Consider the following 27,193-nt stretch of genomic DNA (forward strand, 5'->3'; position numbering starts at 1 on the left):
AACACCTTTGGAACTCTGATTATAGCATGCAAAATGACATATAAATGCTTTTCTTACATTCCCTAATGTAGTTAGTCTGAAATCTTTAGTTCTAGAGCAGGGTTTTCCCAAATCTAAGAGAACTGGAGAGAATGTTCCTGCAGAATCCCAAGTGGTCCACACCCTGGCAAGAGCAAGGTTTAGATAAAGTGTCCCTGATCCACCGAGAACCTGAATGTTATCATGAAATGGCTTTTTTTCTCTCTCTCTTAACTACTGTCATTTAAAGACAGAAAGCTGGTGAACAATAGTTCCAATGCCACCATCCTAAGTTTTTCCAACCCAGCTGCCGCTATCTTTAAATGAGGTAATTATATGCATGCACAGTTCAAACAGGAGACCTCAAAAGCTGCTGGTTTCAGAACCCACATTAAAATCAGAAAAGAGATGAAAAGTCCCTTTAAAAATAACTTATAGGCCCTGCCCCTGCTCCTGCCTTCAGGTAACTGAATGTCTGAATCACGAGAATCCATATAGTTCTCCTGAACAGAAATCTAGAACCTTGCCCCATGACGGTTTTATTACCTAAGCAAAAAGTTCAAAAAACTGTTTTAAATTTGCCTACTTCCTCTAGGTTCAGTCTTCCACAATCAAGCACACTAGTATGTTAAGTAGGAGACCATACACCGCAGTGCCCAAGAAAACCATGAAACCTTTTCCAAAATTATTCTTGCATTATGTTACATAATTGTTACCTTCTAGTGGAATCACAGAACATTAAACATAGAAAAGTCTAAAGGTATCATCTGATGTTCCTAAACCAAGGGTTCTTCACCCCAGAAATCTGTATTTCCCTTAAAATTATACTATATGTGCATTAGTACATTTTGTGGGGGAGTAAAGATTAAAGAGCTTTCAGATTCTTAAAAGCATCTATAACCCAAAAAGAGTTAACTAATAATAAAATCACACTTTCATTTTTAAAGATAAAGAGAAACTGAGGCCTCTAAAGTTCAGTGACTCAATCAGAGTTAAAAAGTTAAGCAGGAAGGTCCTAATTTATTTTAGAAATTGTGTAATTCATTATAGGTATCCTTGATGGTGACAATGTCCTGTATATCACTCATTAAGAAACCTTTCTTGAGCAATCTTCTGTGCTAGGTAAGTATGCCTCACTTCCAACCACCAGAAACATTCAGCCTAATGGCAGAAGGGGACAGACATGCACGGTGCAGCCGCACAGTGCAGCCACACGATGACAACAAAGGCCAGCGCTCACAATCTGCATGGATACAGTGGGAACATGAAAGAGGGACACCCCGAGGCACAGTGACACATCATCTTTGAGAAGCAGTAGGCAGAGAGCAGTAACAGAGCTGAGAGGAAGGCCTGGGCAATGACAAAAGCAGTGGGGAAAGCAGCCCTTCCAGCTTCTGGAGGCAGCCTCCATCCCTTGGCGCATGGGCCCTTTCTCCAAATTCAAAGCTGGCAGTGTAGCATCTTGTTTGATGCCGCTGCTTCCTTTTCTTTTTTTTTGGTAAATACCCTTATAATTACACTAGCCCATCCACATAATCCAGGACAACATTCCCATCTCAAGATGGTAATAAAGTTGCATTGCTGTAAGCCATTACGTTTTGGTAATTTGTCACAGCGTCAATAGAAAACAAATACAAGGGTGACAAAAAACAAAACAGAACAGAATAAACACTATGCCACAGGCTAGGAAGAGCACACAGTGGGAAGGAACAAACACTAGGCCACAGGCTAGGGAGAGCGCACACAGTGGGAAGGAACAAACACTAGGCCACAGGCTAGGGAGAGCGCACACAGTGGGAAGGAACAAACACTAGGCCACAGGCTAGGGAGAGCACACAGTGGGAAGGAACAAACACTAAGCCACAGGCTAGGGAGAGCGCACACAGTGGGAAGGAACAAACACTAGGCCACAGGCTAGGGAGAGCGCACACAGTGGGAAGGAAGATCTCACAGTGACAGAGAACTACCTCCACGCAGCTTTGAAAAGTTCAAGATAGATGAGTGTTTAATATTCCCTCCAGGGACCAGAAAGGGAAATAAGATTGCTCAAGTAGTTCTTCAGTTAGAAATGAATCCCTGAAGTTCATTTGTGTGCATGCATACTTTTGTAAGTTTCTAAACTTTAACAAAATTGTAGCAAATTAACAAGAATTTCCATACTTCCTTCAACTTCTCCAAGCACACTTGTTTTCAATCATCTGAGTACCTACCTCCTGTTATATGCTAAACTACATCCCCTGTCCTAAATGACTAGATCAGTTTACCACCTGGATGGGTAAAAGCAAGCTCATTTATTTAAATAGTCCCTTTTTTCTTACTAAATTATTTGGAAGCCAAGACATATTATCTGTGACTACTAGTAATAGACAGTCACAGTAACAATGAATAACAGCACTACCTCAGATTTATATAGTTTTAAAATGTATCTTAAATTTATGGTACATCTATCACCTGGCTTTATTCTCCAAAGTATCCTTTTACATGAGAAACAAGTGTTTTGTGATAACAGATAATAAAATTCAGGTCCACAAAAAATAAGGAACTTACCCAGGATCATTTATCTAACTAGTAATAAAATCAAAACTAAAACACAAATTTTCTAACTCATTTTATCCTTATTGGATAAATGCTAAAAACACTATATTCATAAATACCAGGCAAGGAGTAACACGGCTTACCTGAGACTCATATGTAGTGCTAGGTCCTGAACAATATGATTGTACTTGCCAGAAGATGAGTGCTTCCCCAACCAGCGTGGGAAGCTGGGAAACTGGGTCATGTACCCTCTCATTAACTCTCCAGGAAGAACACTGGCATAAACAGCCTGAAAAAAAATCAGTTGCAGTCCACAATTTAAATTCAGTACAGTTGCTTCATTAGCAGCTCTTGGCTTCCAAGCAGCCTCTGGGAAATGAAGCAGCAGCACTGTCCCAGGTACCTAATTCCACCAGTGCAGTCAGGCCCTTTCCCTCTGTCTCTGATCTGCTGGTATGGGCGACTTCTCCCAGAGAGAACTAACTGATCACAGTAAAAGCTCTGCTCTAAAACGTGTTATGGTCCTTGATCGTCTTGCCAACTCAGCGTCCTCAACCAACTGATCTCAGCATACCAGTTAGTTCATGATGCCACAGTCACAGAAAAGACTTTGACAGGAATATGACTGTCTAACATAAGCTATTGATAGCATGGATTGACCAAAGCATAAAAAAATGCAGTAACTGGAGAATCAAGTAAATTGGCACTTGAGAGAAGTTTTTTTAAAAGGTATCCTTGCATATCTCCTACATCCACAGTTTTTTACTTTTTTAAAGTTTATAAAAAAATGTATCCTTTTATTCTAATAATACTCTTTCATAAGCACCTTTCCATATTATATAATCTTTATAATTAATTTTAAAGGCTGCACAATGTTCCTTCAAGAGAATTTACCATAATTAATTATTCTCCTATTGCTGGACATGTAGATTTTCTCCAACTTTTTGCTATCAGAACTAACGCTTTAGGGAATATTTTTGTACATTAAGCTTTTCCTACGTTTAAAATTATTTCTTTAGGATAAATTCTCAGAGGTATAATTATTAGGAAAAAAAATGAGCACTTTTAAGACATAAGAGAAAGGAGTCTTTATAGCCAGAGTGAGTCTTTTATTTTTTGTTTTCAAACAATGTGTGGGAAGAATTAACAAAAGAGTAGGCCTTCCAGAAGCCCCTTGCTTATTACTCAGGCCAGTAATATTATATAAATATGCAAAACTCAAAAACAAATAACACTCAATTAAAGTTTGCAAAACTCTGATTTGAGTAAAGGTAGCAACCTAATAAAGTACCCAATATAAAGCTGCCTCTTTAGCAAGGAAGAAGAAAATCAGAATTCATGTATGAGAAAAGTGCTGCTCACCTACTCCGGCTACATTGCTTCAAGGAAGAGCTACTTAGTAATCATCTGGGAAAGCAAGATTAACAAAAAAAGACATGGATTCTTAAGATAAAACAGAGCAGATGAACCTTGTGATTCACATCTTAGTTATGACCAAAATCAAATGTTCCTATTTCCAATGTTCATTTACATAAAAACATTTTGAAAGACTGAAAAATGTGGCTAGATTAAGAAATAGAAAAGTAGTCAAGTATTTAATTTGTAACAGATTTTTGCCAAAACTGCCATAATGTTTACCTGGCATTTCAAATTACAGGAGCTAAAATTAGCTCTCTCTCTCTTAAACTAAAGTAGAGTCTGCACTTTAAGGAGCCCTGTGCTTACCTGTGTGGGCAGAAGACCCCAGTTTTGCTTACTTCTGATCTGACGGTCCACTAGGTCGCCATCACATATGCTATCTGCTGCTCTGCTTAAAAGCATCAAGTGCTTTTTCACATCACCCCTACAGGAAAAAACCAGACTGGATCACACGACTGTCCACACCCCACACCCCTCCATCCCAAGTATTTGGCCTTTCCAGGTATCTAGGAGGGCACTAATTCTACCCCTCACTAGCTCTGAGCACTCACCCTGCAGCTATAGGCTTCACATGTATGTAGTTCTCTTGGACAAAGAGGGGTGCTATTGAATAATCATGAAAAAAGAGATCTAATTTGTCCACAAGTGACATATGAGCAGTCTCCTCTCCAGTTGCAAACACTTTCCGGGCAACATCAAATGGGCCCTAAAAAGAGAGAGGGGCACACCTAGTAGTATGGCCAATATCCAAAACACTGACACCACCAAATGCTGGCAAAGATGTAGAACAACAGGAAATCTCATTCATTGCTGGTAGGAATGCAAAATGGCAGTCACTATGGAAGACAGATTTGCAGTTTCTTACAAAACTAAATATACTCTTACCATACCATCCAGCAATTGTGCTCCTTGGTATTTATCCAAATGAACTGAAAATATATCCACATAAAAAAACCTGCACATGGATGTTTACAGCAGCTTTATTCATAATTGCCAAAACTTGGAAGCAATCAAGATCTCCTTCAATAGATGAATGGATAAATTGTGGTACATCCAGACACTGGAATATTATTCAGCACTAAAAAGAAATGAACTATCAAGCCATGAAAAGATGAAGAAAACTTAAATGCATATTACTAATTGAAAGATGCCAATCTGAAAAGGCTATGACTCCACCTATATGACATTCAGGAAAAGGTGATACTATGGAAAAGAAATATTAGTGGTGGCCAGAAGTTGGAGGGAGGGAAGGATGAACAGGCAGACAGAGGACTTTCAGGGCAGTGAAGTATTCTGTATGATAGATACTACAATGATGGATATATGCCATCACGTATTTGTTAAAACCCACAGAATGAACAACACAAGAGTGGACCATAATGTAAACTATGGACTTTGGGTGACAATGATGTGTCAGTGTAGGTTCATCAATTGTTACAAATACACCACTCTGGTGGGAGATGTTGATAGTCAGGGGGAGGCTGTACAAGTATGGAGACAGTATATTGGGAAATCTCTGAACCACCTGCTTCCATTTTGCTATGAACCTAAAACTGCTCTTAAAAAGTTTACTAATTAAAAAAAGGTGGGGGGAAACACTACTTAATCATTATTCTAACTGTAATAATAAATCCTGACTAATGACTAGGTGAACTAGAACAGAGATCATTAATGTAGACCTCTAGTTTCAGAGAGGTCATTAACTAGAAACCATTTGAAAGAGATTATTCTGAACAGTCCCAGCACCATTCAAAACATGAAACCCATACAAAAGAGACTCCAGAAAACCCATTTATTTTATAACTGCTGAAGCATGAGTATAATTTAAAACTTCCCTTCCTCCAAATTTACAATATACACTGACAGTTCTTGAGGAAAAATTCATTTGAATAAGAAACACTTTTGACAGCTATCTATATCACTTTTAAGTATCTGGAGGTTCTACAGGTGTGTCCAGTACTATAATAACTATTAACTTAATACCAACAGAACAAGAAATACTTTGGCTTGAGAAAGTAACTAAGAAATGGAAATTTATTTTACCAGTTTGATATCCTTTCTGGCTCTATGAGAATCAGCCTTGGCCTGATCATAGGTTAGTGCCTTACTGCGTGCACACCACATACTCAGATTGTGTAATACCTAGGAGAGTCACAAATAAGACATAGTCAAGATGGGAAGATACTGCCAGTTCCCCTCCAAAAGGTTGAAGGCATTAATTCAAAAGAACCATCAACTGTTTTATCTTTTTATTTACCTGTCTGATATCTTGATTGGCTCCCAAGATTATTTCATTCAAAGCTGGAGGTGGGATCTTTAAACCCTCTTTAAATGCAATAGACATCATAGCACCCTGAAATTGACAAAGCGGAAGCTTCAATGATTTTTTTTTAACTCAAGATATTTAAAAAATATTTATCAGGTACATTTAAAAATGGATCCCAAAATAAATGGAAAAACAATTACAATCATCATACCTTAATCTGTTCAACTCGAGGCCTTTGAAAACGAAGATCAAAACAATAATGAACCAAAGAACGAATCTTAGGATGATTTCTATCATTACACATACAGATAATGGGGATTTTTGTGTGTTTTATCAGGCCAATTAATTCCTGAAAAGGCAAATTTGCAACACAAAAATAGTTAACAATACAATAAAATACCACATGTGTGCATTTTAAAAACCTTTTCAGCAACATGCTTTAACGGCCATAAATATCAAAGCATAATTCTTTAAATGTTTTTTTTAAACTAAAAATCAACAGTAAAATTGCAAAACTAGAGTGCTTTCATTACCTGAATTCCTCCCCTGTCCTCATTGCCTGCCATGCCATCTACTTCATCCATGATGAGAGCGTGTTTCATGCTTACTGAATGGGCTGCTCCACCTGGCCATTGAAAAGCAATGGGATGGGATAAGAACAAAATAACAATTGTTCAAACTGCTGTTTTATTATTTTTTTAATGTAACCATTTTAAACTGATAATATAGGTTGGTATAAAACCCAAAAGGTACAAGTATATAGTGAAAAATTCTCCTTCCCACCTTTGCCACCTAGGGTATCCAGTTTCCCTCTCCAGAGGCCAAGAATGAATACTCTCATGTATATGCTCTAAGAGATATTCTATATATATTTTAAACTGCATAAAAATATACAACATGGTTTTATCACTAAGTATATTTTGGTGACATGTACATTGTCAGGAGACATAAAACACCTCATTTTTTTTTGGCTGTTTAAAATTCCATTTTAGACATGTATAAGTAATCACTATATGTTGATAAAATATGATGTATACACAGTATAACAATTGTAAATTCCAGGAATTGGAACTTCTGGGGTAAGGGAATATTTATTTAATTTCACTTTGAAAAATACTGACAGATTGCTCTCCAGAGCTGTATCAATTTACACTGCCATGAGCCATGTCTAAGAGCAATGTTTCCTAAGCAAATTCTTTTTAACAATTTTCTACCACTGAAAGTACTAAGAAGTCTGGTAACCAGGCAACATACCATAGGTTCTAAACATGCACTATTTAGTCTGTAATTTGGGTGTCCTGTTTTCCCCACAAACTCTAGCCATGCCAGGCCGCGAGGGCCTGGGACACAGAGGCACTTTCATGCTGCACCTTTTTTCTCTCCTCCACTACCTTAGCCTTCATATCACTGTATTGATTAACCTCTTCCACCCACAAATGATTCTCTCTCTTACTCTTCAAGGCCCTTCAAACAAATCATCCTTTTATTAGTAAAGCTTCCCCCAGTGCCCCAAACAGAATCACTTCTCCATCTATAGGCCTCATTATCTCACCTATCACTCTATTAGTTATTTATTTCACCTCTTCATAGGATTCATCTGTGAATCCTCTAAAATGATATGCAAAATGCTTAAGAATGTTATTGTATACATTTTTATCACATTCTCAGAAAACTCTTAAGACCTAAAGAAAAAAGTAACCATTGTCCTGTAAGAGTTCTGTTAGAGGGCTTTCTCATTCCTTCATCAGTTCCAGGATTTAGCAGGGTGCCTGGCACATAGAAATGTCCAATACTGGTTACTGAACATTGAAATGAACTTGTTTTCTCATATAATCAAAAAAAAGAAGTTCAAAAACCCACATACCTGAATAAAAGCCCTTGATGCTGGTATTATTTAGTGATTCAGCAACTATCTCCTTTAAGCTGTTTTTACTCCGAGTATCACTTGCATTCAGTTCCACGTAACTATATCCCAATTCCTAATCAAAATATTGGAAACCATTACTATCACAATGCAAATTACCAACTCTCTCAAAAAAAGCAAGGCAACTGAGGAAGAAAGAGGATAGAAAACTCATAGAAGGAACCACAGGTAAAAAAAAAGACAAAGTTATGATACTAACAGATAATGAGATTACTTTTACCTCACAATATTAAGAAAATTTTTTAAATATCAGATATAAACATACCACACACACATAAACACAAACAAGTTTGGCCTTAAAACCTTAGCTGATAAATCACTCATCTGGAAGAATGTATCTGAGACAATTTTACTAAGTTTGCTTCTTAAAGTCCTATGAAGAATTAAATAGAATCACCCCATGATTTCAGTATCAGATATAGAATTACAAGAAACTAAAAGAAATTCTTGACTCTTCAAAATCAATTATAAAATTAAATCACTCTTCATGAAACTATCCCAATATACTATCTTCCTCTCAAATCATGAAAAATCAAGTTATTCTGGGGAGATTCAAGATGGTGGTGTGAGAGGTGAGGCAGAGAATTCCTCCCAAAACCACATATAGTATGAAAGCACAGTCAATACAACTAGCTCTAAAACAGCGACAGGAAAGAAGGCTGCACCAGACTGCATACAGACCTCATAAAGAGAGCAGATCTCATGAAACAGGGTAAAGTACAAAAGCCTTGATCTGGCAGGACCCAAACCCTTCCCCCACCTAAGCTCACTGGTGGGAGGAAGAGAAATGGAGCAGGGAGCGGGTGGAAACCTAAGACTGCTGAACACCCAGCCCTAGAGGTCTGCTTCGGAGCACAAACCTACATTGTGTGGTGCTCTGGAGGTTAGTGGGATTGGGGAGTGGGGACAGGCGGAGTGCTTGACAGACTGAGATTCTGGCCGTTTGTGGAGGACGGGGATCCACATCCGGCCACTCTGGGAAAAAGGAAAGGCAGGTGGTCTGAGAGGCTTCCTAGCAGTGAGAGGGCTGTTGAAGGGGTGGGGTTTTCACTGAGCTTGCTATGCAGGAGAAGGGATAGGTGGACAGGGTTGTCTTGGCGCACTCTTCCCAGCAGGTTGGACACTTTGAGGAGCTTTAGGTGCTCCATCTCCCTGGCTGCCTACTCAGCTCCAAGGCTCACTGTGACATGCAGCCTGCTGCGCCTTCCTCCCAGCCTGTCAGCAAACCAGCAGTCACTGCGCTGGCATCAGGCCAGCCAGAGGGAGACCCCACCTACAACAGCTAGAGACGACAAGCACAAAGGCTTACACCTGTGTGCTTGGCCCACTGGCCCTGATACTGGAGACAGGCACTGCAGCGGGGAATTAGGAAACAGCTCTTTCCTCCCCCCGGCGCCACTCCCCTATGACCCCCAACCTCACTCTAGGGGATGAGCAGCTCCAAAGAATAGAGCGTCTGGGCACTAGAGGGCACCACATAGAATTATGAAATGCCAAAGGAGCCTGGTTCAGACCAAAATCTCACAAACCCCAGAAAAAGGGCCAAATGAAACTGAACTCACCAACCTTCCTGAAAGAGAATTTAACATAAAAATCATAAACATGCTCATGGAGTTACAGAAAAATATTCAAGAACGCAGGAACAAATTTAAGACAGAGATTCAATCATTAAGAAATTCCGTATCTGAAATGAAACATACAATGGAGGGATTTAAAAGCAGATTAGATGTAGTAGAAGAGAGGGTAAATGGAATAGAAATTAGAGAAGAAGAATACAAAGAAGCTGAGGCACAGAGAGAAAAATGAATCTCTAAGAATGAAAGAATATTGAGAGAACTGTGTGACCAATCAAACAGAATAATATCCGCATTATAGGGGTACCAGAAGAAGAAGACAGAGAAAAAGGGATAAAAAGTGTTACTGAGGAGGTAATTGCTGAAAACTTCCCCAATCTGGGGAAGTAGATAAGTCTCTCAAGCCATGAAGATGCACAGATCTACCAACACAATGGACCCAAGGAAGACAACACCAAGACACATAATGAGTAAAATGGCAAAGATCAAGGATAAAGACAGACTTTTAAAAGCAGCTAGAGAGAGAAAACAGATCACATACAAAGGAAAACCCATCAAGCTATCATCAGATTTCTCAACAGAAACCTTACAGGCCAGAGAGAATGGCATGATATATTTAATGCAATGAAGCAGAAGGGCCTCAAACCAAGAATACTCTACCCGGCAAGCTTATCATTTAAATTTGAAGGAGGGTTTAAACAATTTTCAGATTAGCAAAAACTGAGAGAATCTACCTCCCACAAAACACCTCTACAATGCATTTTGGAAGGACTCCTATAGATGAAAGCATTCTTAAGGCTAAATAGATGTCACCAGGGGAAATAAAACTACAACAAAGGAGAACAATTAATTACTAAGCAGATGCAAAATCAAATCACTACCCACAAAGTCAATCAAGGGATAGACAAAGAGTACAGAATATGATACTAAACATATAAAGAACAGAGGAAGAAGAAAAAAGAGAAAAATAAAAAAAAAGAATCTTTAGGTTGTGTTTGTAATAGCATACAAACTGAGTTAAATTAGACTGTTAGATAGTAAGGGAATTACCCTTGAACCTTTGGTAACCACGAATCTAAAACCTGCAGTGGCAATAAGTACATGCCTATCAATAATCAGCCTAAATGTAAATGGTCTGAATGCACCAATCAAAAGATATAGTCACTGAATGGATTAAAAAACAAGACCCATCTATATGCTGCCTACAAGAGACTCACTTCAAACCCAAAGACATATACAGATTGAAAGTAAAGGGATGGAAAAAGATATTTCATGCAACTAATATGGAGAAAAAAGTGGGAGTTGCAACACTTGTATCAGACAAATTAGATTTCAAAACAAAGTAACAAGAGACAAAGAAGGACATTATATAATGATAAAGAGGTCAGTCCAACAAGAGGATATAATTATTATAAATATCTATGCACCCAACACAGGATCAACTACATATAAGAAACAAATGCTAACAGAATTAAAGGGAAAAATAGAATGCAATGCATTCATTTTAGGAGACTTCAACACACCACTCACTCCAAAGGACAGATCAACCAGACAGAAAACAAGTAAAGAGACAGAATCACTGAACAACATATTAGAACAGATGGACCTAACAGATATCTACAGAACACTCCACCCAAAAATAGCAGGATACACATTCTTTTCAAGAATATTTCAAGAATAGAGCATATACTAGGCCACAAAAAGAGCCTCAGTAAATTCAAAAAGATTGAAATTGTACCAAACAGCTTCTCAGATCACAAAGGTATGAAACTGAAAATTACACAAAGAAAATGAAAAAGCCCACAAACACACGGAGGCTTAATAACATGCTCCTAAATAATCAATGGATCAATGACCAAATAAAAACAGAGATAAAGCAACATATGGAGACAAATGACAACAATTCAACACTGCAAAATCTGTGGGAAGCACTGAAGGCTGTGCTAAGAGGAAAGTATATTGCAATACAGGCTTACCTCAGGAAAGAAGAACAATCCCATATGAACTGTCTAAACTCACAATTAACAAAACTAGAAAAGGAAGAACAAATGAGGCCCAAAGTCAGTAGAAGGAGGAACATAATAAAGATTAGAGCATAAATAAATAAAATTGAGAAGAATAAAACAATAGAAAGAATCAATGAAAGCAGGAGCTGGTTCTTTGAGAAAATAAACAAAATAGATAAACCCCTAGCCAGACTTATAAAGAAAAAAAGAGAGTCTACACACATAAGCAGAATCAGAAATGAGAAAGGAAAAATCACTATGGAAAATACAAAGAATTATGAGAGAATACTATGAAAATGTATATGCTAACAAACTGGATAGCCGAGAAGAAATTGACAACTTTCTAGAAAAATACAACCTTCCAAGCTGACCCAGGAAGAAACAGAAAATCTGAACAGACAAATTAGCAGCAACAAAATTGAATTGATAATCAAAAAACTACCTAAGAACAAAACTCCTGGACCAGATGGTTTCACTACTGAGTTTTATCAAACATTTAGTGAAGACCTAATACCCATCCTCCTTAAAGTTTTCCAAATAGTAGAAGAGGAGGGAATACTCCCAAACTCATTCTATGAGGCCAACATCACTCTAATACCAAAACCAGGCAAAGACACCACAAAAAAAGAAAATTACAGACCAATATCTCTGATGAACATACATGCAAAAATACTCAACAAAATATTAGCAAACCAAATTCAAAAATACATCAAAAAGATCATCCTACATGATCAAGTGGGATTCATCCCAGTGATGCAAGGATGATACACTTGAAAATCCATCAACATCATCCACCACATCAACAAAAAGAAGGACAAAAACCACAAGATTATCTCCATAGATGCTGAAAAAGCATTTGACAAAATTCAACATCCATTCATGATAAAAACTCTCAACAAAATGGGTAAAGAGGGCAAGTACCTCAACATAATAAAGGCCATATATGACAAACCCACAGCCAACGTTATACTTAATAGCTAGAAGCTGAAAACTTTTAAGATCGGGAACAAGACAAGAATGCCCACTCTCCCCACTTTTTTTCAACATAGTTCTGGAGGTCCAAGCCATGGCAATCAGACAACACAAAGAAATAAAAGGCATTCAGATTGGTAAGGAAGTCAAACTGTCCCTGTTTGCAGATGACATGATATTGTATATAAAAAACCCTAAAGAATCCACTCCAAAACTACTAGATTTAATATCTGAATTCAGCAAAGTTGCAGAATACAAAATTAATACATAAAAATGTGTTGCATTCCTATACACTAACGATGAACTAGCAGAAAGAGAAATCAGGAAAACAATTCCATTCACAGTTGCATCAAAAACAATACCAAGGAAGTGAAAGACCTATACTCTGAAAACTACAAGACACTCATGAGAGAAATTAAAGAAGATACCAATAAGTGGAAACACATCTGTGTTCATGGATAGGAAGAATTAATATTGTCAAAATCGTCATCCTGCCCAAAGCAATCTACAGAGTCAATGCAATCCCTATCAAAATACCAACAGCATTCTTCAATGAACTAGAGCAAATAGTTCTAAAATTCATATGGAACCACAAAAGACCCCAACTAGCCAAAGCAAACCTGAAAAGGAGGAATAAAGCAGGGGGAATTATGCTCCCTGACTTCAAGCTCTACTACAAAGCCACAGTAATCAAGACAATTTGGTACCAGCACAAGAAGTGACCCATAGACCAATGGAACAGACTGAAGAGCCCAGATATAAACCCAAGTGTATATGGTCAATTAATATGCGATAAAGGAGCCATGGATATACACTGCAGAAATGAGAGCCTCTTCAACAACTGGTGTTGGCAAAATTGGACAGCTATATGTAAGAGAATGAAACTGGATCACTGTCTAGCACCATACACAAAAGTTAAACTCAAAATGGATCAAAGACCTGAATGTAAGTCATGAAACCATAAAACTCTTAGGAAAAAAAACAGGTAAAAATTTCTTGGACATAAACATGAGCAACTTCTTCATGAACATATCTCCCCGGGCATGGGAAACAAAAGCAAAAATGAACAAGTGGGACTATATCGAACTAAAAAGCTTCTGTACAGCAAAGGACAACATCAGTAGAACAAAAAGACATCCTACAGTACAGGAGAATCTATTCATATATGACATATCTGATAAGGGGTTAACATCTAAATTATATAAAGAGCTCACGCACCTCAACAAACAAAAAGCAAATAATCCAGTTAAAAAACGGGCAGAGGAGCTGAACAGACATTTCTCCAAAGAAGAAATTCAAATGGCCAACAGGCACGTGAAAAGATCCTCCACATTGTTAATCATCAGAGAAATGCAAATTAAAATCACAATGAGATATCACTTCACACCAGTTAGGATGGCCAACATCCAAAAGACAAACGACAAATGTTGGCAAGGATGTGGAGAAAGGAGAACCCTCCTACACTGCTGGTGGGAATGTAAATTAGTTCAACCATTGTGGAAAGCAGTATGGAGGTTCCTCAAAAAACTCAAAATAGAAATACCATTTGACCCAGGAATTCCACTCCTAGGAATTTACCCTAAGAATGCAGCAGCCCAGTTTGAGCAAGACATATGCACCCCTATGTTTATCGCAGCACTATTTACAATAGCCAAGAAATGGAAGCAACCTAAGTGTCCATCAGTAGATGAATGGATAAAGAAGATGTGGTACATATACACAATGGAATATTATTCAGCCTTAAGAAGAAAACAAATCCTACCATTTGCAACAACATGGATGGAGCTAGAGGGTATTATGCTCAGTGAAATAAGCCAGGTGGAGAAAGACAAGTATCAAATGATTTCACTCATCTGTGGAGTATAAGAACAAAGAAAAAATTGAAGGAACAAAACAGCAGCAGACTCACAGAACCCAAGAATGGACTAATAGTTACCAAAGGGAAAGGGACTGGGAAGGATGAGTGGGATGGGAGGGCTAAGGGGAAAAAGGGGCATTACGATTAGCACATATAATGTAGCAGGGGGCACGGGGAGGGCTGTACAACACAGAGAAGACAAGTAGTGAATCTATAGCACCTTACTATGCTGATGGACAGTGACTGTAATGGGGTATGTGGTGGGGACTTGATAATAGGGGGAGTCTAGTAACCATAATGTTGTTCATGTAACTGTACATTAATGATAGCAAAGTTTAAAAAATAAAAAAATAGTTACTCTGATTCATTTCCCAAAATGCATCATTATATTGAATATAAGGAACTAAAAAAGGCTTTAATTCAATTCCCCAAAAAATTAATGATTACAATAAATGGAGCAAAGAATCATGTTCACAATCGTAGAGACTAAGGAAAAAAATATGTTTTTTCATGTTTTTTCAACTTAATAAATAGAAAGCGTCTTACATCAGCTTCTTACATCAGGCATATAAAATATTTGCATCTATTTAAGGGACTATAAGACATATTTATATTATGTGTAAGATAATGCACCGAAGGGCTTACTTAGCACACAGCCTGGCACAGAAGTAAATATTTTTTATTATTATAAATACCAATATTTTTTCAAGAATGAAAAGTATACAGAATTGTCTACACACAGGTTAAAATACATATCCCACACAATGCATGCACCTTTATCTCTTACACATGCCCATGCCTAGGTTACCTTTCCACCCACACTTGGATGGAACACCCACCTGACAAACCAGAGAAGCTGTGGTGGTTTTGCCAACACCTGGAGGGCCTGAGAGCAACGCTGCCTTAAAACTAGAGCCATCATCTTTGCCAGCGAATTTACCAAACTTTGCTGCTAGGAAAAAAAGTTCCAAACTGTTAATCCGTATTACTTAATAGAAATTCAGGAATGATTGTACATAAACTTAACATCAAGAACAGTCCTACAGTTCAGTTCTAAATTTGCAGAGTATTTTCTACAAGGTATAAACAACAATCTCTGGAGCATTTAGTGAAATTCTACTCCCTACCTCAGCTCCACCCAAAATAAAAAACTAAAACTGATTTGGAGGAAAAATTTCTTGAGTTTCCTTTCCTACAATAGCAGAGGTCATGGAGAGAGAATACCTGGGTCTGACCCTAACTCCATCACTTCTCAGCAGGAAGAACTGCAAAAGTGACTTACCCCTCTGTGCCTCTTGCCTCCTTTGCAAAATTAGAGTAACAGGACTGTGCCTGGTACTGATCTCTGAGGAAGAACATGCTGAGCACAGAGCTGGGCGTGCCTCAATAAATAGTAACAAACATAATCAGCTACATGATTTAAAAAAAAGTATGAAAATATTTCTGCAACTATCTTGCACAGCTCAACTCTAAGGCATTCTTCCTCCCCTTATCATACAGGTGCCGGGCACATAGAAGGTACTCAGCACATACAACAAAGAATGAGGGAGAGACGGCTAAACCCACTGTGGGCATGAGAAAAGAGGCTATAGCTCACCTGAAGGCTTAAAAAGACTTCTCCAGGACAAAAAGCACTTATAACCTCTTCTATGGTAGACTTTAGGTGGTTTTAGAACGAGAAAAGGAGTCAACTTATATTAACTGTGTTTCATTACAATTGTTATCATCTAATTGTTATAAATAAACTGGCATCGTAGGCCAATGTCTAATGACCACCTAGATGCTAAGCGAGTCATCACTGTGGGAATTCACCGCGATGCTCACTACACTTTGCCTTCTTATTTCTCATGCAGTATTCCCCAGGGCTGTGGCTGAAGCTCAAGAAAACACTAACACTTGTGATCCAAAACCTAGTTCCAGTAATACTTTGGACATTAAGTATACATTGTGACTGTTCATTTTCCATGAAAAATACATGGTCAACAAGCACAAAGACTAGAGAAGCTCAGGCCTGAAAGGCCTACCTAAAGCAAACATGCTACTAGGATTTTCAGGCTGTCCACTCCTTAGATGTCCTCAGCTATTTATTTGCACTTTTCCCCAAGTCCCCTTGGCACTCTCAAATCTCACTCTTACGTCTTCAGACCTTGGTATATGTATTTCCCCAGACCAACACCACCACCCCCTTCACCTAGTTAACTCCTACCTAACTTCCAAGTCTCAATTTAGACAACCCTTCCTCCAGGGATGAGAGCATACATCCTCATCCCTCACCACACACCTACTACATCCCCTCAGCACCCTAGTCTTACCACTATAACAGTACTCAGCACACACATTTTATTGCTGGCTCATATATGCATCCCCCACTGACTGTGCGCCCCTTAAGGGGTTTGTGTTTTGTTCATAACATCACCTCTGGAGTCTAGTAGAACACCTGGGCTCAGAAGCAGCATCTGAATAAACACTTGCTGAGGGACGGATGAATCAAATGTTATACTTTTTCACATATGTGCAACTGAGCAATTACATGGTGACAGACACACACACAAAAATGAATGAAGCTATAAAATCACCGCGTTTCTTATCTTCAGATGGGCTCCTGTGCCAGTGTTGGAGCCAGCGAAGGAGTTTGTTGGCACAGCTCTGGTCACCTTGCTGTCCAATTATGGTCTTGAGCGAGGTTGGCTTATATTTATCCACCCAGAGCAAATTTTCCACTTTGTTTTCACTGCCATCATCAGCAAAATTCCTAGTCCAGCTGTCACCATTTGTCTCCTCAGCCTCCTGCTCCTTGAAGTCCAGGCCTCTGCAAATCACATTTGTGTCCTTTTTTATGGACTTTGTAGAGCTGTTCCTTTTGGGAGTCAATCTGTTCTTTTTAGATTCTGATTCCTTCTTAGTAGGACTAATTTTTCTTTTTCCTTGGTCATTTTTTTGGGGTGTTCTTTCCAATTTGGACTTTTCTTTCTTCATCTTAGAAATCGGAAAAGTGAGGAAAAAAGAAACCTGATGAGTGATACAGAATTTCTGTCTTGCTAAGTGTACTCTACAGGGCAATCTGAAATATCCAAGTGAGCTGCCCAACCTGGGACTGTCTTTCCCCATGGAGCCTTATGTTTGTGGAAATCACCACCTTCCATACTTTATGAAAACTAGCAAGACACCAAAAAGCACCCAAATGCTGTTTTTAAAAATGAGAACATACTAGTTTTTAAAAGTAGTCCAAAACCAGTTTGAAAAAACAGGTGAAGGATTAAGAAATTTTGTTTCACTTTTCAATTAGTTCCAAGTTAATGCCTCCACAAAAACCTATGCACAAATGTTCATAATGACATTATGACACACATACACATATACATATATATGTAATTATAGCCCAAAAATGAAAACAACTTAAAATGACCATGAACTGAAAAATAAACAAACTGTGGTATATACACCCAATGAAGTATTAATCACCAAAAAGGGGGGTGAAGTGCTAATACAGTCTCTAACATAGCTGAACCTTGAAAATATCATGCTAAGTAAAAGAAGTCAGACGCAAATGGCCACATATTGCATGGTTTCTTTATATAAAATGTCCAGAATAGGCAAATAGAGACAGAAAGTAGAGCAGTGGCTGCCAGGGGGTGGGTGTGAGGACTAACTGCTAAGGTGTACAGAGTTTCTTTTGCAGGTGATGAATATGTTCTGGAATTAGATAGCAGTGAGCTGCAGAATCACTTGAACACATTAAGAATCACTGGCACACATTTTAAAAAGTGAGTATTTTGGTGTGTGCATAAGATCTCAAAAAAAAAGTTAGTGCTTCTTTACCAGTGAGTGGACGCTAAAATTAGTGGATAAATGTTTGAGTAGAAACAGGCTAAATATTTAGCACCGTATTAAAGTATTTTCCCAAGATATTTATCAATTACAAAGGGAAAAAGAGTCACTTTATTAGTGATTAGGAATCATCTTAACAAAGTAATCAAGGTTAATGTCACCAATAATAAGACATACTATATCACACACATCTGATACGATGCACTGAAAAGGACACTATCACTTCAAGGTATTCTTGCCAAAAATGAACAACCTCAATCTAATCATAAGAAAACATCAAACAAATCCAAACTGATAGACATTCTACAAAACAACTGACTAGTACTCACTGAAAATGTCAAGGTCATGAGACAGCAAGGAAATACTAAGGAACTGTCATAGAGATGGGAGGACACTGAGACGACGACATACCTAAATGTAACATGAGATTCTAGAACAGAAAAAGGACACTAGGGGAAAAATGTGAAGTTCAAATAACATGTAATTTTAGTTAATGGTATGCATCAATGTCGTTCCTGGTTTTGATAACTGCACTAGAGTTATGTTAAGTTCTTAACGTCAGGGACACTGGGTGAAAGGCCGATCCAAATTCATTCCCCAAGATTTTCTAACTGGAGTAAGTAAAGCCTACCTTGCCACTTGTTGACAAAGCTGAGGACAATGAACGCGGGCTGCTGACACCCCTGGCTCCCGCAGATGGAAAGGACACATATATATACAGGGACTATATACAGCAGGAATGAATAGGCAAACACTAGGAGAACCACACAGACACTGAAAGAGTCCTAAAAGCACTGTAGTCTCTAGATCCAGTAGTTCCTACACCAGACCCACCCTACCCACAGTTTAGTTATGTGAGCCAATATTTTTTTTCCATTTTAATCATTACTTTTATTGATAATTACATTCCTATCTTTCCAATATCTATGTGAGCCAATATTTGTCCCTTTTTGCTAGTTAGTATGTGCTGGGTTTCTGTCACAACTGAAAAGCCCTAATATAGTTCTAAATGAAAATGAATTTATCATGCCGATATCTACACCATATCCTTTAAAGAACACTTAAACAATAACCTTTGTGCAAAGGCACTGCAAGAATATGAAAAATACCGAAAGTTTACTAGACAGATATGGTATACACGTCCTCTCCCTCTCTCCTCATACTCCTTTGAGAAACGTAAAGAAATACACCAAAGAAGATAGCCCAAAGCAGAGCCCACCTACTCAAAACGAAATATGGTAGGTTCGTTTGTGGTAGAAGGGGAAGCTAATCTTTTAGCCAATAAACCTGTAGCCACCCAAGAAATGTCTGTAAAACAGGGAAGTTGCTGAATACACCAACCTAAGTAAATCAAGTTCATTTTATACAAACCTCAGCTTCAACTGCTATTTCATACTTGGACTTCTTGCCTGGCATAGTTCGAATCAGATTCAACAAGCCATCTTCATCAGTAATTTTTGTCCCCAAGGCTGCTGCCTATTGATTAAAAATACAAATCATTAAAACCACATCCAAACCATTACTTTCTGGAAAGAAAAAAATATGATCCTAGGGTCTGTTAGTAGGTGAAAACCACAGTTGCAAATTAGATAACACTGGAATACTTTTTTAAACCATATGCATGAAAAAGTGCCATTAAAAAGAAAAATGACACATCCCCTAGGAGTAATGGGTTGGCATCTGCAGTGGCACATTACCATCTTTGTGGATCGCTTTACCTTCCCCTCTGCCCTAGAAAGGGCAAAGCCATGTGGGCCAAAGTCCAGCTCCTCATGCCTTCTCCCAGGACTGACTCATCTAGCAAACATTTTTCCCCACCTTCTTCCTAACAGAATTTCAAATGTGTCCACTGCCAAGTGATGAATTATGATTGGTCTAAGAATCAGAAAAGTCACCACCCTCTCCCACTTCCTTCATAAACTCTGAATGGCCATGTGACCACTCTGGCCAATGACACTTAAGTAGAGTTATTCTCCAAAAGGTGTTTCCAAGAAAATTCTTAGGCCACTCACAGCTAGTATGACATCTTGCTGCTCCATTTTTCCTGTTTTGAATGTGGACATGAATGCCTAGAGCAGCAGCTACCTTGCAATGCAACGCAATATGCACAATGACCAAAGCTAACATGGTAGGGACGACAGAGGTGGAGCACAGAACTAGCCTAACTGCATTACTGAGCTGCTCAACCTTCCTCAGCAACTGTCTACCTCTGGAATTCTTGTTAGGTAAGGAAATAAGCAGCGATTTATCAAAATCACAGTTAGCCGGGTATTCTGTTATTGGAGCTAAACACAATCCTACCCAACAGACATATCAAGAAAAAGAGGTTCCAATAAAAAAACTTAATATGAAGTCTACAGTGGCAAATATGGGAATACTTAGGACTACAAGAAAAACAAAACTGCATTTGCTTTTATCTTCAAAAAAAGATTTAAACTGGAATACTACACTAAGAAAGTAAACTGTAACTGTGCCTTCAACTGGAAAACCAAAATTCTGGGGTTGAAGCCAACAACACATCTGTGGAGACGAAACAATGGAGGGAAGAAATTACTTTTCCTTTTTTTCCCCTTCATTTTGCTCTGTATAAAAAGCACTACAACAAATGGCCACAGCAAGCGCCTGCCAAGGCAAGCGGGCTGTTCACTGTGCTGGGAGCATGGCAGTACCTACCTTATCGCTCTTCGACTGTCCGCTATCACGACCCATGACAAGGTAGTTAGTTTTCTTGCTGACATTTCCTGTTACTTTCCCCCCATAACGCTCAATTAGAGACTTGGCCTCATCTCGTTCCATGGACTCCAGCACTCCTGTGATTACAAATATAAGGCCTTCCAAGCAATTTTCAGCTCCCTAAAATCCAAGATGTTCAAGCAGAGAGGAAATTACATGGTAGCTTTCCAAAGAAATATTTGGCATCAAAATTGCAGGAAGTTGATTTTTCTCATCTGACATCATAAATAATCTCAGCGGGAAAAAATTTGCAGGAAATTTAGAACAAACAAGCAGAACATGAAATTAAATACTAAGAAATTCTTATGTAAGTTAACATTTCAAAAACTTATAAAACCAGCAATGAAAAATATTACTCCAAAACAGCAAAACTTATTAAAATTATACATTCATACTATTCTATTTTTTTAAATATTTAAACCACTATGTAACATGCATAACTTTTAGTAAAGAATCAGGTGCAATCCTCCTCCAGAATTTCTCACTACTGTTAAAAAGGAAAGTTTCAATTCTGAACAAGCTACCCAAGTTTGAGCTCCTGCCCTTCTCTCCAGCTGCTTACCCTGTGTCAGCAAAACTAACAACCTGTAAGTAACTTAAAGGCAGAATCATATTATCTCTCAATTAGAAAGACAACTCAATAATACAAAAGCCACTGGCCAAAGACAGCTGAATGGAGGAGACATTTCATCTTAATTGGAACTACATGGCTGTAGACTTTATTTTTGAAATGGCTCAACAAAATGATACAACCAAACAAAATGAAAATTATGTAACCAATTCCAAGTTATTTACTACTCTTTGAATAGAGAACTGAAATCAACAGAAATTGAAAATGGGCCTGAAAAAAAGAAACCATACAAAATTCAAAGACTGCCTCAATAGAATTCAACACTTCACTATCCAGATGAAGAATCTTTCTTGGAGGGAAAAAATGGTTGTGAACCTGCTAGGAGAGAAAAGGTGTGATTAACAACATCTCAAGGTCCCTTCAAGCCCCATCATTCTAGGATTGAATTGATTTTGTGAACTCTAAGGTACTTACATTTTTCTCAACAAATTCAAAACAACCCTGGAAAACCCCACATGCAAGCCCTTATCTTATACCCCCATCGCCTACCATCTCCTGAACTATCACTGTGGCTCTGAATATCTTCTCATGCACCCAATCTTAGCACTTCTAGCCTCCCTACCAAACACTTCCACTCTAGAGCTCTTCCTGCAGGACCAGCAAACCACCCCATCTCCTCAACCTCTTCTCCAATACTCTCTCCACGGCCTCGCTTTCACCAAAACATGGCTATCCCCAAGGACACCACTTTACCTGAAGTCCTCTTAAGCAGAGGCACCTTGGCATCTTTCTTATACCATATACAGGAGGGAAGGTTGGCATCTTCCTCTAGCCTCCTATACAACCCATTAGCCCCTTGAAGTGGCTCATCTCCCCTCTTTTGAAGGGAACTAATCTCTTCTTGTGGTCTGAATCCCCTTCCCTTTTATCTTCTCAAAAATCTCTTACTGCTCGATTAACTTTCTTCTTCTTCTGGTATATCTTCAATCTGTCCCTTCTGGTAGATTGATCCCATCAGAAGCATGATGTAAGCATATCCTACCTTAAAATTATATGTCCCCCCTAAATCCCACCTTCCATCTGTAGCTAGAAGTCCTCTCTTTCCTCTTCCCTTCACAACCAAGCTTATCAAAAATATTATCTACTTATGCTGCTTCTGTTTTGTTTCCTCCAATTCACCCTTCAACCCACTTCCATCAGGCTCTGCCTCTATCACCATCCACCTGAAACTGCTTTCACTAAGGTCACTAAGGACCACTCATGTTGCTAAAAAAATGCATAATTTTCTTAACCATTTTTTAAAAATTCCTCTTCCCACTGCTTTTGGAACACCACCCTTATCAGACTTCTCTCCTACATTTGTTCCTGTTTCTTCTCAGTCTCCTTTTGGGCTTCACCCTCCTCTACTTCAGGAAGAAGTGAGGCTCAAAACCCTCTTCTCTTCTCATTCTATATTAGTTTGCCAGATGGTATCATTTCTTTCAAACATTATCTGCATGCCAGTAATGCCCAAGTTTTTATACACCATCTTGACATCTGAGCTCCAGTCCTGCACATCTACTTGTTTACTCAACACCCCCACATGGGTATCTCACATACATCTAGTCTGCAGCACAGTATAGCTAACGATGAACTCATTGCCACCACCCCACACCTGCTCCACCTCCAACGGCATCAGCACCTACCCAGCTGCACCACCGGAAATCACCCCTAATGCTCATGCTTTCTTATTTCCCACTTTCAACCACCCCCAAGTCCTACTGATCACACCTTCTCCATGAAGCTACTTCACTTTTCAGCACTTTTGTGCCACTACCCTAGACAAGGCAATTTTTTTTTACCATCTCTCCAAACGGATCTCCCTGTATCTGCAGTGTAGTATAGTGCATCTATAACTCAGCAGCCAGAGTGGCTTTTTTTTTTGAAATGCAAATCTGTTCATGTTATTCCCCAACTTCAACTCCTTCTCTAGGCGAAAGTCCTAAACGTCAGGCCCTGCAAAACATGGCATACTTTACTTCTTCGGCCACGCCCACCTCTTGGTCACTGTGTTCCAGCTACATTGTTTTGCTTTTAGTTCCTCAAACATACCATGCAAGATCCTTCACCCCTCAGGGTTTATCACACATCCCAGCCCCTCTGCCCAGTTCACCAAGCCATCACAGCTCCTTCACACCTGGTAAGTCCCTTTCATTCTGCAAATCTCCATTTAAATGCCACTTATTCTGCAACCCCACCCAGGACCAGTTCCTGCAGTGTACTCCTCAAGAGCATCTTGGATTTTTCCTTTATGGCACACATCACAATTACAATCAATAATAGTTTACTTAATATCTCTCTCCTGAGTCAGATCATAAGTACCATGAAAGCACAGAGCATTAGTCTTATGACTGCCGTATTCCTCAAAGATCAGCCCTTGTAGGGCTATGTATTACTTAAAGGAAAATTTTCCTAGGTATCGAGCAGGATTCATAATGTAAATAAAAATCCTTAAATCATAAAGATGATGACTAAGGCTTTTCTGTTAAGTTTCTAATTACTAGTTCTTCACTGCTGTAAACATAATGTATGTATGGACTCACTGGCCAGAGGCTTTGACAGAATGGCATGCCCTCTCAATACTCCTTACCTTTGGTATTTCTTTGGAGCCCAGAGCTTTGGGACCTTCTCGATTTAAGTAGCTTCGATAAGCTTGATAATTAGTGCGCCTCTTTTCAGAATCTTCAGGACTTATAGACTTTGGAGAGAGGGAAAAGAAATTGAACAGCCATGCAAAATTCATGTAAAATTAAAAATACATATCAATAAATAAACATTAAGTCACTTCTGTGTTTGGTCCTGAAAGTAACATTTTTAGATACACAACTATTCCCCAATTCATATGTCTGACTTAACAATCATCCTTGCATCAGCCCTTCTCAAGCCTTGACACTCTCTAAAAGCACACACCTCAGGGCAGACTGGGTGCATAAGCCAAGTTGCTAGCCTCAAGCAAAGAAAAAAGTTGTTTCATTTCAAAAATTCATATGAATTTTAAATTCCATACCATAATTGATCTTTGTGTATTTTAATGTAAAAATAAAATTTTCCCCAAGTAAATTTGATCACACAAGAAGGTATCTTATGAGTTTATACTGTGACCTCGCACACCCTTAAAACAACCTAAATGGCCCCAAATTTCTGGCTATTTGAGACTATCGTCTGCAAATTAATGGCTTCATTAAACCACTGGCTCAAAAAGGCAAGCTTTACTCCAAAAAGCAGAAACATTCTCTATGCCACCACTCTCCCTTCTAGGTTTAATGTCTCCTATTCAATTTCTCTCAGGGAATCTTACCTTGGGTCTATCTCAGAAAATCCTGGGGAAATTTTTCAAACTATATATCCCTGGACTTACTCCAAGTTTCTGATTCAGAGATATGGTGTATAGGTAGGGCTTCTGTATTTGGAGGAAAAAACAACCTAGATGATTCTGATTTAAGAACCACTATTAAGAATAGCCTGTGTTGTTTTGCCCACTTCCTATTTTACATTTTTTTTAACTTGTAAGCCACCTCGAATCCCTTTGAGAGTAGACAAAATATAACTTCTATACAAATAAATTATTTAATCAATAAAACAGATAAGCTAATTTGGTTAAGTTAGCTAGTCCTCTACCCTAACCCTACTTTTCAACAGTGGCTCTCACATACTGATGAGTACTCGAATGATGATGAGCTTATTTAAATATGCCTGCCCAGACCACATACCTTGGGAAACCAAATTTTTAACAAGCTTCACAAGAGAATCCAAAGAATACCAAAATGGGAAAGTTATTCATTTATAATATTAACTCTATGAAAAAATGATCGTGCATTGTAAACAACTTATAAAATAACTTTGAAGCATACCCATTTATGAAATAAAAATTATTTGACTGAGATTGAACTTATTAGACTTTTGATGTTCCCAAAACTGCTTAAGTAAAAGTTCCCTGAGTCGTTTCTATTCCACCTTTGAAATATAAGATGAAGAGTAACAGTATCATTTAAAGATCCTTTAACAAAGATAGACAAGCTTCTGTAAACTGAGTATGTTTAGTGTGCTTGACAAAAAAATCCATCTACCAGGTAAGTGTTTAGTGAAGAAAAATCTGAGACCAAAAAATTAATTGTTGCCTTAAGCATATTTATGAGCACTGACTGAATGGTGATGCTCTAGAAAGCATCACCATTTCACTGTTCTGTACTAACAAATAATGGTGATGAGCAGTTAAAATAGACAATATTCTGCTTTTGGTTCTAAGTTCTTAAAAGGATTAAAGGAATAATGGTTTCTTGTTATGAATCTAAGGTGGCTCCAAATTGTCAAGCCTAAGAAACCATTGAGTTCTCTCATATATATGAAAAAAAAAACACTTTTAAAAACCATTCTGCAGTATTTCACTGTTTTTTCCTTTGAAAATGATTTCAGTATCTCAACACTGTTATAAAACAGCAAAAAAGGAGTACATTCAGGACAAATCCAAAAACTAATTATTTTAATAATAATAGCAAAAATTAATAAGCACTTACCATGTATCATACACTGTTTCAAATGATTTTACATATTGACTCAGATACCAGGAAACCAAAACAGAGAGTGGGGGGAAGTAACCAGACCAAGGTCATGCATCTACTCAGTGGCAGGGCTATGATCTGAAACTAGCCTCAGAGCTACCGTGTCACACTGCTGTTTTGGGCCTCAGGGGACCTGAGTTCAAAGCTGCTTCTGCCTCTTCCTAGCTGGATGACCTTGGAAAATGGTACTTAGTTCAAGTCTGTTTCTTCACCTTTATAAGTTAAATAACAAAACTAAATATCTTACAGGGTTGTTGTGAAGCTTACATGAGATACCATATGTATTAGCAAAATATCTGATACACAATTAACACTCAACAGATATTGGCTATTTAGCTATGTTAACCTATATTATGCAACAGCAGCTAAATAAGATGGTACCTTAAAAGTATTACACATGATTTACAAAGTTAGAAATAAAACTTGAAAACCATCAAGCTCAGACAAACACATAGCCCCCAAATGGTACACTTGTAGAAAATTTCTACCTCTTTTTTAGTTGGAGAACTTTTGGTTTTCTTAGGAGTTTTTGTCTGTCCTTTTGATTCAATGACATTTTCTTTTCTTTTTGAAGTCATAGGCCCTGCTTCTTTAGGAGAACTTGATTCTTTTTTTTTCATAAGTGCTAGCTTGGAACTGGCTTTTGGAGAAGAAGTTTCTTCTATTTTGTGAGCTAATGACTTGGAATGTTGCTGAGATACTTTTGAACTTTCACATTTAGTTTGCTTCTTAGGACTACAGTTCTTTCTTTCATCTGAAAATTCTGTTTTTACTAGGAAGAAAGAAAAGATTATGATTGTTGTTTTTGGAAAATGATGCCCAATATCAAGGTTATTTTTTTATGTTTCAACTGAATTATCTTAGTAGCTCACACTGTCATGGGGTGATTTA

At 38.2% G+C, this 27,193-nt stretch overlaps 1 protein-coding gene across 2 annotated transcripts in view; it reads right to left on the minus strand.

Moving 5' to 3' along the window:
• RFC1 (replication factor C subunit 1) overlaps positions 1 to 27,193 on the minus strand; it is a 103,893-nt gene that overhangs the window by 4,210 nt on the left and 72,490 nt on the right. Inside the window, exons 9-22 of one of the 2 annotated variants that reach the window (XM_036908494.2) lie at positions 26,791 to 27,074; positions 24,334 to 24,441; positions 21,074 to 21,253; positions 19,772 to 19,876; positions 17,149 to 17,548; positions 15,412 to 15,524; positions 8,103 to 8,217; positions 6,772 to 6,863; positions 6,450 to 6,587; positions 6,230 to 6,325; positions 6,016 to 6,114; positions 4,524 to 4,678; positions 4,279 to 4,396; positions 2,697 to 2,842 (exon numbers count right to left, since the gene is read on the minus strand). In XM_036908494.2, the coding sequence (XP_036764389.2) occupies positions 2,697 to 2,842; positions 4,279 to 4,396; positions 4,524 to 4,678; positions 6,016 to 6,114; positions 6,230 to 6,325; positions 6,450 to 6,587; positions 6,772 to 6,863; positions 8,103 to 8,217; positions 15,412 to 15,524; positions 17,149 to 17,548; positions 19,772 to 19,876; positions 21,074 to 21,253; positions 24,334 to 24,441; positions 26,791 to 27,074 (2,149 nt within the window). The remainder of the gene's footprint in view (positions 1 to 2,696; positions 2,843 to 4,278; positions 4,397 to 4,523; positions 4,679 to 6,015; positions 6,115 to 6,229; positions 6,326 to 6,449; positions 6,588 to 6,771; positions 6,864 to 8,102; positions 8,218 to 15,411; positions 15,525 to 17,148; positions 17,549 to 19,771; positions 19,877 to 21,073; positions 21,254 to 24,333; positions 24,442 to 26,790; positions 27,075 to 27,193) is intronic. The other variant, XM_057502157.1, reaches the window with a different exon arrangement.

This window comes from Manis pentadactyla, chromosome 5 (assembly GCF_030020395.1).
Source record: "Manis pentadactyla isolate mManPen7 chromosome 5, mManPen7.hap1, whole genome shotgun sequence".
Classification (NCBI taxonomy): Eukaryota; Metazoa; Chordata; class Mammalia; order Pholidota; family Manidae; genus Manis; species Manis pentadactyla.